Here is a 14,104-nt window from a genome sequence, read left to right on the forward strand (position 1 = left end):
ACTTCTCCATACCTATAAATGTAGAACACCATTCTCAGCTAAAATATTACAATCCTTTACAGTCGTCAGTAGCCATCTGCTCAGATTACTAAACATTAAAAACTACCCTAACTGCCATATATAACGACTAATTATCATATGTAACCACTAACTAAAACTATCACACAGGAAAAGGATAAATGCCCCACCACAATATGGGTAATACTCACCATCGGGTAGTCTGGTAAGACAGGACACTGCTAGGCAAGAGATGGTATCAAATGCAAAGCCTGTGAAAGAACAATACAAGGTCAAGAGTGTGAGCTCTGAAATACTCCACCATGTGTAATATATAAGTGGTATGGTATTGCCATCGGGGAGACTGTTCAAATTCCAGACTGCTATGTAACTGAAATCCCCTTAACACTTAAAGTACACACTGTACAGTGTGTTCTATTCAGTGCAGTGTCAATTATAGTACTGTGTATATAACATATATATATATATATGTGTGTGTGTGTGTGTGTGTGTGTGTGTGTTATACACAGTAGTGTTATGTATAAACATATTTACAATATACATGTATTGGCAAAAATGCTTCTAGTAAAAGTTATCACTGTTTAAAGGGACACTGTACTCAAAAAATTTCTTTCGTGATTCACATAGAGCATGCATTTTTAAACAATTTTCTAATTTACTCCTATTATCAAATTTTCTTCATTCTCTTGGTATGTTTATTTGAAAAGCAAGAATGTAAGTTTAGATGCCGGCCCATTTTTGGTGAACAACCTGGGTTGTCCTTGCTGATTCGTCAGCACCAATAAACAAGTGCTGTCCATGGTCCTGAATCAAACATTTGCTGGCTCCTTAGCTGAGATGCCTTCTTTTTCAAATAAAGATAGCAAGAGAACAAATTAAAATTGATAATAGAAGTAAATTAGAAAGTTGCTTAAAATTGCATGCTCTATCTGAATCATGAAAGAAAAAAAATTGGGTTCAGTGTCCCTTTAAGTGTTAGCATTTTTCTCTGCACGTGCATGGGACACATAACTAGATATTCTCAGTGCACCAGCATTTTAAATACTGCAGCTGCTCAGAGTGCCATTGGGGCTTGTATCATGTCAGAAATTAACAAATTGAGTCATTACCAGATGGTACAAGCTCCATAGGCTCTCTGAGTAAGTGTTGTGTTTAAAATGCTGGTGCACGGTGCATACTTAAATACACATTTTAAATAGTTATAGCTTTTATTAGAAGCATTTTTGATAAAACATTTATATTACAAAAATGCTTCTATTTAAAACTGTAATGCATCCATGTAGATTCCATTTTTCGCTGGAATGTCCCTTTAACACTGTAATGTGTATAACCCACTGTAACATGTATAACACTGTGCTGTACAGTGTGTTATTTGCAGTACAGTGTTAAGTACAGCACAATGTTATATATTGCATACACTGCACTGTACATAACACTGTACTGGGTATAACATTGTGCAGTGTGTTATACAAATTACATTGTCTTATACACAGTACTGTGTAAACAATGCACTGTGTTATGTATAGTACAGTGTATAACACTATGTGCTATATATAACATTGTTGTGCTTTATATAACACACACTAAAGTGTTATACACAGTACAGTGGTATGTACAGCGCAGTAAGTGTGCTATATATAACATAGTGCTGTACATAACACTGCACTGTGTGTTATATACAAGGCAGTTTGTTATACAGAGCACAGTGTGTACGGTGTATACACTGTATTGTGATAAATATAGTGCAATGTGTTATAACAACAGGAGAGAGGGGGATCCGGAACACGGTCAAAACCACAGCACAATGCAGGTACGAAAAGGATACTGAAAATAACTGCTTGCTTACATACTCGGAGTGCCGTAGTAGCAAGGGTTGATCAGACCCAGGAATGTAGGAATGTCTGTTAGACATCTCTTCTGTGTCCTGTATTTTGTCTGAGCACACCATGTTTTATTCTAAATAAATTGATTTTTACATTTTTTCATTAACCTAGCAGTGCCTGTTACTCTGTGCATTACCTGCAATGTGTTATACACTGTACTATAAATAAACTGTACTGTACATGACATTGTGCTGTGTATAACACATACAGGACAGTGTGATATAGAGAGAGCAGTGGGTAATGTATTTGTTATACATAGTACAATGTGTTATATACTATACTATGCATAACAGTGTGCTGTACATGACACATTGCTGTGTATAGCACAATGTACAGTGTGTTATATACAGGGCAGTAATATGCACACACACACACACACATATATATATATATATATATATATATATATATATATATATATATATATATATATATATATATATTATTTTATTTTTTAAGAGAATGATATGGGCATATGGTTTTACAAGTCTAGACAGGGTCTTCCACTTTATCAGAAACTTGTAAGATTTACAACCTCTGATTTCTTGATAAAGTGGAAAATCCAAGTCTGCCCCAGAAGATACACTCTTCTGTACTCTTTCAGGGGATGGAAAAAGCAATTAACTGGGAGGGGGGGGTGATGTCTGCAAGTTTTAAAATGTTTTTATTAGAAACAATAACTAATTAGCAACTACATTGTCCAGACTTCGAAAACCATATGCCTATAATAGTCTCATTCATTCATACATTCTCTCTATACTATGCAACAAATAGTAAAGTTTACTTGACTATATATTTAATTAGCACTGGCAAACATGCCAAGTGAGTCCTGTGTGTTGCAGGTTAAACTAATATATACATTCATACATATTCATAATATATAATTATAAATATATAAAAATGACCAATTATAATATAAAGTTTAAATCACCGTAAGTAAAAGTATCTAACCTTCAAATGCAGTAGATAAGCGCAACAAACTAAAGAAACCACACCGTCACGGGGCAAATGCAAAGATTTTGTTTTATTAGAAAAGGGTAGCAGCTAGATTCTATCTCTCTAAGGTACCCTTTAACATCACAGCAGTCACGTGACTGCAGCGATCACATGGTACAGAGATGAGAAAGCTGAAGGGTACTGGCTAGATTTCATCCCTCTAAAGAACCCGCTGACATCACAGCAGTCACGTGACTACAGTGATCAAATGGTACCAAAGTAGCTGCAGACTGGAGCTCCACTCTAGACAGGAAACATGTGACCTCTACTGATTCTAGACAGGTACAAAGTAGTCTATCTGCAGAGTGGAGCTCCACTCTAGACAGGAAACATGTGACCTCCACTGCAATTTTTTTTTCTATTTCAATAAAACTTTAATGTATCAAACAACCAATATGCACAATCATTCAGAAAACGTTTTTTTTTTATAAAACTTTATGCACAATCATTCGGAAAACTTTTTCTTTTTTTTAAATAAACTTTAATGTATCAAACAACCAATAGGCACAATTCTGAAAACGAAATTGCTTTCTTTTGGTTTATGGCGAGTGACATTTATAAGGTTAAGGCAAAGTATAAGCAAATGGAATGATTATTCTGTTAGGGCAAAGTATAAGCAAATGTAATGATTAAGTTATAAATAGATCATCTCAGGAAATCACAGGAGTAATTCTTTAGTTTTCATGTATTATCTACTGTTTTAAATGAACAATATTGCATAGTTGCCAACAGTCCCTGATTTCCAGGGACAGTCCCTGGATTTTGTTGTATGTCCCCGGATTTTTTTTGTCCCTGGAAATGTCCCTGAAAATCTCTTTTGCACAACATTTGTTGTTTGCATATACAGGTATATATACACACACACTAGGGTTGCCACCTGCCCCGGTTTCACCGGGACAGTCCCGGTCTGAGGCTCTGTGTCCCGTGTCCCGGAACTTGCCTCAAATGCCCCGGGCTAAACGCTCCCCTGGCGCAGCAAGCAGCAGTGAGCAGAGTGACTTTAAAAAAACTTTAGCTGGCCAGAGGAGCGCTTAGCCCGGGGTGACAAAAACGGGTAGGTGGAGTCTGCTGCCTGCAGGAGAGACAGTGATTAGTGTGGGACAGTGGGAGGGGGGAAGTCAGATGATCGAGGAGGGGAGTCTCAGTCATCACATCCGGCTGCAGGTGTTAGAAGTGCGGTGGCCGCGCAGTGGGCTGTCTGCCTGCTGAAACATGGCCAGACCACGACCTCCGTCGACTGTAGGTCCACTGCAGCAGCAGTCTTCCTGGAGCCCTTGCCCCGGCCAGCCCTAAGCCAACAAGAGCAGTGCAGCCAGTCACAGAGAAACTGTGAGTAATACTTGGCTGTGTCTGCTGTTTTTTTCTAACTGATATGGTCCTTTTTTTGTGGGGGCTTATGTGTAAATATTATATTATATATATATATATATTTTATATATATAATATATATATATATTTTATATATATATGTAGGAAAAAAGGCACTCACTGGTCCAGAGTAAAAAATAACATTTAATAGTTTAGGTTAAAAATGCATGACGTTTCGGAGGCATTCCACCCCCTTTATCAAATGCAGAATACAGACAGTTTGAAAGTACAAAAAACGATTAACACATACATTACCCCTTCACCTTAAATAACCCTGTGGCATCTGATGGCGGCTTGGCGCCATCAGATGCCACAGGGTTATTTAAGGTGAAGGGGTAATGTATGTGTTAATCGTTTTTTTGTACTTTCAAACTGTCTGTATTCTGCATTTGATAAAGGGGGTGGAATGCCTCCGAAACGTCATGCATTTTTAACCTAAACTATTAAATGTTATTTTTTACTCTGGACCAGTGAGTGCCTTTTTTCCTACATATATACGATGATTTTCTTGAAGTGCACCCTGGAAGTTGCTACACTTTATATGGAGTGCCTTTCTTACTGACCTCTAGCTATTTTATATATATAATATATATATATATTTTATATATATATATATATATTATATATATAATATATATATATATATTATATATATATATATAATATATATATATATATATTTTATATATATAATATATATATATATATATATATTTTATATATATATATTATATATATTATATATATAATATATATATATATTTATATATATATATATATTATATATATAATATATATATATTATATATATATATATTATATATTATATTATATATATATATTATATATATAATAAAAATTGATTTCATAACGAATTTGAGGCCGCAAAAAGCCACACCCCAGGCCACGCCCCAAGCCACGCCCTCTCCACACCCACTTAAAAAGTGTCCAGGAATTTTCTGGACAAAAGGTGGCAACCCTAACACACACACACACATACACAGATAGATAGATGATAAATAGGTATAGTGTATTATTTAAATATAATTAATCCCTAATGGAATATTGTTATTATTATTGAAAGGGTTCACATATTATTTGTCTTTCTAATTTTGATGCTGTGTTGTAAAAATAACCATATGCCCAGAATGTGTTCCAGAGACTGGGTAGGTGTAAGAGCTTGGTGCTGTAATCTGTATAATAAACTATGGATAAGTCTAAATTATACTATTACTTTCAAATGGGTGTGTTTTGATTGCAGAACTGAGGGGGCGGAGCATCTGAACAGTAGGTCGTCAATACTCCAGTAACCCGCTTGCTTGCTCTGCTGCAAAGTGTCCCTGGAATTTTTTTTTAAATGTTGGCAACTATGATATTGAACTATTTAAAGCTCCACTCTACACAACAAAAATGTGACATCCACAACCTCCAGTTCTCTTTAAACAAGAAGAAGGTTTGCTGCTTTCTTTTTTTTTTTTTTTACCATGTTTAACCCCTTAGTGACCTGACTGTTGTATCACTTTTTTAGCGTTAGCGACCAAGGCTGTTTTTACATTGCTGCGGTGTTTGTGTTTAGCTGCAATTTCCCTCTTATTTATTTATTTTTACCATATTTAACCCCTTAGTGACCTGACTGTTGTACCAATTTTTTAGCGTTAGCGACCAGGGCTATTTTTACATTGCTGCAGTGTTTGTGTTCCTCTTACGCCTTTACTGTACCCACACATATTATATACTCATTACTGTACTCACACATAATATATACTTATTACTGTACCCACACATATTATATACTCATTACTGTACTCACACATAATATATACTTATTACTGTACCCACACATATTATATAATCATTACTGTACTCACACATATTATATACTTATTACTGTACCCACACATATTATATACTCATTACTGTACTCACACATAATATATACTTATTACTGTACCCACACATATTATATACTCATTACTGTACTCACACATAATATATACTTATTACTGTACCCACACATATTATATACTCATTACTGTACTCACACATAATATATACTTATTACTGTACCCACACATATTATATACTCATTACTGTACTCACACATAATATATACTTATTACTGTACCCACACATATTATATACTCATTACTGTACTCACACATAATATATACTTATTACTGTACCCACACATATTATATACTCATTACTGTACTCACACATAATATATACTTATTACTGTACCCACACATATTATATACTCATTACTGTACTCACACATAATATATACTTATTACTGTACCCACACATATTATATACTCATTACTGTACTCACACATAATATATACTTATTACTGTACCCACACATATTATATACTCATTACTGTACTCACACATAATATATACTTATTACTGTACCCACACATATTATATACTCATTACTGTACTCACACATAATATATACTTATTACTGTACCCACACATATTATATACTCATTACTGTACTCACACATAATATATACTTATTACTGTACCCACACATATTATATACTCATTACTGTACTCACACATAATATATACTTATTACTGTACCCACACATATTATATACTCATTACTGTACTCACACATAATATATACTTATTACTGTACCCACACATATTATATAATCATTACTGTACTCACACATATTATATACTTATTACTATACCCACACATATTATATACTCATTACTGTACTCACACATAATATATACTTATTACTGTACTCACACATATTATATACTCATTACTGTACCCACACATATTATATACCGTTTTTCTCGCCATAAGATTGACTTTCTGCAGATACCATTATTTTCATCATATCATGTAATTTTTAATAAATATTTTTATAAATTATGATTAAAAATATTAAAAACCACACTTTTTTTTTTTACTTTTACCCCCAAAATCTGTTACGCATCTACAACCCCCGAGAAAACAACATGGCTAAACAGTTTCTTCATTTTGTCCTGAGTTTTGAAATACCCAATTTTCAATTTTTGCGATTAACCTTTTTCTCCTTCAGTGACCTTTTTACCCCAACCCTCCCCCTAGATCTAACCCTTGCCCTAGATCTACCACCAAGCCTAGATCTAACCCTAACCCTACATAACTATTTATTTTTATTATTTTTACTATTTAATTTTTTTTCATCTGTTACAGCTGCGGTCCTTAAGGAGATAAAGGGATAGTAAATTAAAAATTTAACTTGCATGATTCAGATAGAACATGTCATTTTAAGACACTTATAAATTCACATCTATTTTTAAATGTGCTTTGTTCTCTTGTTATCCCTTGCTGAAAGAGAATACGCACATATTCAACACTAGTGGGAGCTAGCTGCTGATTGTTGCCTGCACACATTTGTCTTTTGCGATTGGATGACTATAGCTCCGTTCGGGCAGCGCTCCAAGCAAACTGGGACTCGCTTGTAGCGTTTTCCTCACATTTGCAAGTGAGATGCCTGGCGTTTTTGAGTGCTCTGATGACATAAGTCCCAGCGCTTCCCTCGTGCTGGAAAAGCTGTCACTTTTCAGAGCAAGCTCAGACGCTTGGCAACATGGCAGCCTCCACACACGTTTTGCTGTGGAGGCTGCCATGTTTATATAAGCAGCAGAGGAGGGACAGGTGAGGCGGATAAGTCTGACAGCAGCATTTAGTACAGGGCAAATTGGAGATAGGTTAAGTAAGCCCTGTACTAAATGCTGCTGTCATGCTTATCCGGTGTTATGCTGAGAATTGTTTCCCCAGTGTCTCTGGTTTCCCCTGCCTCTCGGCAAACATCGGAACTCTGACCCACCTCCATTCAGCTGCTTTCAGCTCAGCACCTGTAGTATTATTAGCTGAATGGGGCAGGATAAGCTACAGGGGCTGAGCTGAGAACAGCTGAATGAAGGTGGGTCAGAGTTCCAATGTTTGCCGAGAGGCAGGGGAAACCATTCTCGAACAACGGTGTTGTGTAAACAGCTTGAATAAAAATAATCCTCCACTAATAAAGAGAGACACAATTTAAGCATTTTTACAGTCAGCTACAAGGGAGCTTATTTAAAAACGTTCATTATTGTGCAGCAGATCCCTTTGCGCATGCGATCGTTTTCTCTAAGCTCCCTTGCTTGTGACGTCACCTAGCGCCACGTCATCGCTGGAAGTGAAGCGCCTCCACTAGCTCCTGAGCGCTGCCCGAACGCGGCCTATATGTGTTCATCTTGCTGCCAGTAGTGCAATGTTGTTCCTTCAGCAAAGGATAACAAGAGAACGAAGCAGATTTTATAATGGAAGTAAATTGGAAACTGCATGTTCTTTCTGATTTATAAAAGTTTGTTTTTGACATGAGTGTCCCTTAAATGAATTTTTATTTATTATGAAAATAACAGTTTTGATTCTGACTATGACTAAGTTTCCTCCCATGTGCTTGACACAGGAGCCAGCAATCATTAAAGATCTACACATTGCTATACAATGGGTTGTCAAGAATGAGGCACTGTTCTGTGGGCGCATAACCATGCCAAGTTATGTGTCAATGAATGAAGATGACCGCCAGAAGGCCATAGATAACGTGATACAAAGAGAAGAACCAGAAGCAAGGGAGCCATTCCTCTTTGTATTTCAGCACAGAGAAGATATGGAGTTGTTTTTGCAGGCATGTCTTGACCAACAGGGCCTCCAAGTTAATGCCATGTTCCAGAAATGACTGATGGACAAGGGGTGGTGCTGTGTTTCTGTTTAAATTATTGATAATAATAAAAAAATAAGATAATTAACACCATTTCTGAGTCAGTGCTTTAATAACACACTACCACAAGTATGAAGGTACAAGATAATTATAGTTAACAGTATATATATATATATATATATATATATATATATATATATATAGCAGTAGCCTAGTGTTGCTTCTGCTTTCATAGTATAAGGTTAGGGTTATAAGTTCAAATGGTTTCTGACCTTGATTGAACACGATTCTCCAGAGCTCCGGGGAACAGCAAGAAAGCACACAAGCACAGAGAGTGTTTCTCACTAGTTCCGTTTACTGTAAGTATACACAGCAGTTATATAGCAGTCTCGCATCATGAGGCTACAGGAAATGCAGTTAGAGGAGTAACATAAAATGTCCATATATGTCTATCTAAGAAACATGTTAAAAGAAGTTGTGGGTGTTGTTTGCTGTATTACAGACAATCATATGAGTTTCAAAATGCCCTCATGTGTCGGTTACAAGTCACCCACTAACATAATATACCCATCAACACACAGACACATAAAACACACAAAGACATATAGACACACACACACCCTCACTGAGACATCCAGAGAAAACAGAGAGACATACACTCTCAGAGAGACACCCACAGAAACTGCACATACATACACACACCCTCAAAGAGACAACCAAGGAAAACACACAGACATACACACCCTCAGAGAGACATCCACAGAAAACGCAGGCATACATACATACACACACCCACCTTCAAAGAGACATCCACATTAAAAAAAAAAGTCATACACATCCACCCTCACAGAGGCATCAAGAGGAAACACATAAAGACATACATACACACACCCTCACAGGGACACAAATAGAAAAAGCACAAAGACATACGCACACACCCTCACAGACATACACAGAAAATGCACAAAGACATATACACCCACTCTCACAGAGAGACCAACAAAAACAACAACAAAACAGTGTGTGACATGCATGATAAAAAAATTGCAGAAATTAAGAGATCACTTTTTAAACAATTAGATTTGCAAATGTGCAAACAAAAATTAAACTCTATGAATTCATAATTGTAGATTAATGTTATCGGTAGATGGCTAGATGAAGAAAAGTACTTTTAAAAAGTTGACATATGTTTGTGTTTTTTCCCCCAAACAAGAGCAACACTTCAATTATGGTGTAAACATGTTCCCATCTGTCAGCTGTACTTATGGATTTTGAAAATGCTGTACTCTATATGGTCTTGGTGGAACCATAAGCCGTGGCACTAGGTCTCATACCATTAGATATGGTTAAATGCATTATTTAGGCTCGTTTGTATGTATTTCAAAATTAAGTCAGCTGTAGTGTAAACTGAACAGTGTTAAGTTAACCTGTATCATTTGAAACACTGAGAAATCTTAGTTTGAAAGTATAACTTTTTATGCATATGTAAAAATCATAGATAAAATGCCTTTTTGCATCTGTAAAGTCCTTGCATAAAGGGGCAGTAAACTGAAATGTAGTTAAAATGTATATATTACAAAAAAAAATATCTTTCAAAAGGGCAACTACCATTTGTGTATTAAGGAGGAAACCTTTATGCATGGCTTTAAATATAGAATTTCTACAGCATTGTCAAATAATCATAAATACACTGCTGCAGATTGCTAAAAAAATAAATGTTTTTTATGGACCCCTGGCCCCACCATACTACTACCATACTGAAGTTACAATCCAAAATTGCACAAATAAATAAAAAAAAATACTATGTAAGTCCTACCTCCTCTGCAAATGAAAGTGCTCTGCCATCTGACTCAGACACACACTGTACAAACTTAAAGGGCTACTGGACCCACATTTTTTTTTTTCATGATTCAGATAGAGCATGCAATTTTAAGCAGCTTTATAATTTATTCCTATTATAATTTTTATTCGTTCTCTTGCTATCTTTATTTGAAAAGTTAGGAATGAAAGCTTTGGAGCATGACTATTTTTTGTTCAGTACCCTGGATAGAGCTTGCTAATAGGTGCCTGCATTTAGCCATCCAATAAGCAAGCGTAACCCAGGTTCTCAAACTAACATGGGCCGGCTCAAACGCTTTTATTTCTTCTTTTTCAGATAAATATAGGAAGAGAACGAAGAAAATTTGATAATAGAAGTAAATTAAAAAGCTGCTTAAAATTGCATGCTCTATCTGAATCTAGAATGAAAAAAATTGTGTTTAGTATCCGTTTAAGTGCCAAGTCTGTCTCACTACGCATAGTGGTTTAGTGCACACTCAAAAATCCTCTCAAATGCTAATGCTTTACTCATTTTAATAAAATTGACCACACTCAGTAGCACTCTGCTGTAGTACCCTCTGGTGGCTGCCAAAATTGTTTAAAGAAAATAATAGTTGTTCTTGCCTCATGGGGCACCCTGGCCCATTTGGCCCCTGACAGGAGTCACCTCTGTAACCCCCTGATGGCAGCCAGGTGTGATTTACGGAGATGATGTATTTATAACTTACAATAATCATTACTTTTGCTTATACTTTTGCCCTAACAGAACATAAGTTAATGTAAAGAATGTGCTTATTTAACCTTATTAATAACAATCAGCATAAACCACTGTCAATGAACATTAAGAACAGGAAAGCAAAATATTTAGTTTTCTGAATTATTGTGTCTATTGATTGTTACGTTAAAGTCCATTTAAAAAAAAAAAACATATTGAGTGGAGGTCAAATGTTTCCTATCTTGAGTGGAGCTCCAGTTTGGCACAAGTTTGTTTGCCATATAAAGCGTTGGTTCAGGCTTAGAACATATATCCACACAGAAATGAGTGTCGCCAATAATTTGAAACCTTTTTAAATACAAGTTACTTTTAAAAAAGGCAAAATATATTCAGTGGCAAGGTTTGCACAAGTTTGTTTGCCATATAAAGCATTGGGTCAGGCTTAGAACTTAAAAATATGAAGTGGTTCATGCCCTGTATATATGCATACAGAAATGAGTGACTCATCGGTTTTCAACCCTTTTTAAATACCAGTTTAAATACCAGTTACTTATTCAGAAAAGGTAAAATATATGAAGTGGCCAGGTTGGCACAAAAAAATTGCTATAAAAAGCATTGGGCACGGCTGAAAATATGTATATTCTATGAAGATGTTCATGCCGAGTATATATCATCACAGAAATAAGTGACCAAAAGGATTTTAACACTTAAAATACCAGTTATACCAGTTACTTATTCAGAAAAGATAAAATATATGAAGTGGCAAGGTTGGCACCAGATTGTTTGATATAAAAAGCATTGTGACAGGCTGAAAACATGTATATCCTATAGAGAGGCTTATGCCATGTATATAAGCACACATTAATGAGCGTTCCAAAGGATTTTAAAAATTACTTATTTAGAAAAGGTAAAATATATGAAATGGCAAGGTTGCCTGCAATTTTTTTGCTATAAAAAGCGTTGGGCCAGGTTGATAACATGTCTATTCTATAATGGGGTTCATGCCCTATATATATCCACACATAAATTAGTGGGCCAAATGATTTTAACCCTTTTTAAATACCTTTACTTGATAAGATAAGATAAAATATATGTTTTAATGTTTGCATTGGGCCATGCTGAAAATATTTGTCTATTCTATGATGAAGTTCATGCCGAGTATTTATCATCACAGAAATGAGTGACCCAAAAGGATTTTAACCCTTTTAAAATAACTGTTTATTATTCATAAAAGGTAAAATATATGAAGTAGCAAGGTTGTCACCAATGTTTTCCATAAAGAGCGTTGGGCAAGTCTGATAACATGTCTGTCCTATGATGGGGTTCATGCCGTGTATATATCCACAAATAAATAAGTGGCTCAAAGGATTTTAACTCTTTTTAAAATAACAGTTACTTTTTGAAAACATAACCAAATTTGTTCCACATTTGCTATCTGTTTATTGCAATACTAGTGTTAAAGTCCGTATAGACGGTCAAAAATGTGTCCAACTTACTAACCACTCCCTTATTTACCCACCTCTCCCTCCAAGAACCTTTGCCTACCATCTGACCCCCCCATCCACTCAGATCTCCTCTCTCTTATCCCCCCTCCCTCCTTCACCCTCCCTGCCACTTTCAACATCTAATTTTCTGCAGCGCAGAGGTACCACCGGCTCCCGTCTATATCTATCACCAATCCCTCTATCTCTATCACTTTCCATATATCCCTCTATCCCTCTATTGCTGTGTCCATCTATCCCTATCCATCTATCCCTCTATCTCTATCTCTATCCCTATATCCATTTATCTCTATCCATCTATCACTATCCTTCTATCCCTATCTTAACATATTTTTTTTATGCAGCGCAGTGGTCCCAGCCTCTCCAGCGATGGGGCTCCCACCTGCCTCCCTCCTTACCCTCCCACGCCACCGATTGGCACCACCGCTGCACAATACAGAAAGGGACACAGATTGCAGAAATGCCTCAATATTGAGAGTTGATGGCTGCAGCACAAGGGCGGGAGATAATCAATAGGATACTTCTGTTCAGGAGTTGTTATCTGGGTTTATGCTGGACATGGATTAAACACTAATCTGACAAAGGAGTGAGAAGAATATTTGTTTTTATGAATCTTGATCCTGATTAGAGGCTGCTTTATAACAGACAGCCACATATTTTTAGAATGTTTTTTTTTTTTTTTTCAAGTATTAATACTGGGAACCTCATCTGTGCCTTGGATTTGTGCTAGAAACATTAAGACCTTGGTGGGGGAAAATATTGCACATGGAGCCCAAAATTAGCTTATTTTGTCAATATATATCTTAAAGGGACAGTATACACCAATTTTCACATAACTACGTGTAATAGTCATTACTATAAAGAATAATATGCACAGATACTGATCTGAAAATCCAGTATAAAACCGTTTAAAAACGTACTTAAAAGCTTCCAGTTTAGCTCTGTATAAAAGGTGACTGGAACACACACACTGCAAGTGTGAAATATCAGACCCCCCCCTCCCCTTCCTTTGCATATGAAAAGACCCTTTACACAAACAGAAGCAAGCTGGAGTAGGTATATGTCTGTATTCTCCTAAAACTTTGGGGCTTG

The 14,104-nt window shown here is 35.9% G+C and overlaps 2 protein-coding genes across 2 annotated transcripts in view; one reads left to right on the forward strand and one right to left on the reverse strand.

Annotated features, from left to right (window-relative positions):
- The window catches only part of LOC128648765 (alpha-aminoadipic semialdehyde dehydrogenase-like), a 283,737-nt gene extending 280,767 nt beyond the window's left edge, over window positions 1-2,970 (reverse strand). The window contains 3 exon segments of the mRNA XM_053701624.1: window positions 1-12; window positions 210-269; window positions 2,853-2,970. The exon segment at window positions 1-12 is cut by the window's left edge and continues 105 nt beyond it. Of these exon segments, the coding sequence (XP_053557599.1) occupies window positions 1-10 (10 nt within the window). The 5' untranslated portion in view covers window positions 11-12; window positions 210-269; window positions 2,853-2,970.
- Window positions 2,971-3,409: 439 nt separating this feature from the next.
- LOC128648764 (structural maintenance of chromosomes protein 5-like) lies at window positions 3,410-9,070 on the forward strand. Its single transcript, XM_053701623.1, has 3 exons — window positions 3,410-3,459; window positions 5,527-5,718; window positions 8,726-9,070. Exons 2-3 carry the CDS (start codon window positions 5,623-5,625, stop codon window positions 8,993-8,995), a joined length of 366 nt encoding a protein of 121 aa, XP_053557598.1. The 5' UTR covers window positions 3,410-3,459; window positions 5,527-5,622; the 3' UTR covers window positions 8,996-9,070.
- The last annotated feature ends 5,034 nt before the right edge of the window (window positions 9,071-14,104 follow it).

This window comes from Bombina bombina, chromosome 2, assembly GCF_027579735.1.
Source record: "Bombina bombina isolate aBomBom1 chromosome 2, aBomBom1.pri, whole genome shotgun sequence".
Classification (NCBI taxonomy): domain Eukaryota; kingdom Metazoa; phylum Chordata; class Amphibia; order Anura; family Bombinatoridae; genus Bombina; species Bombina bombina.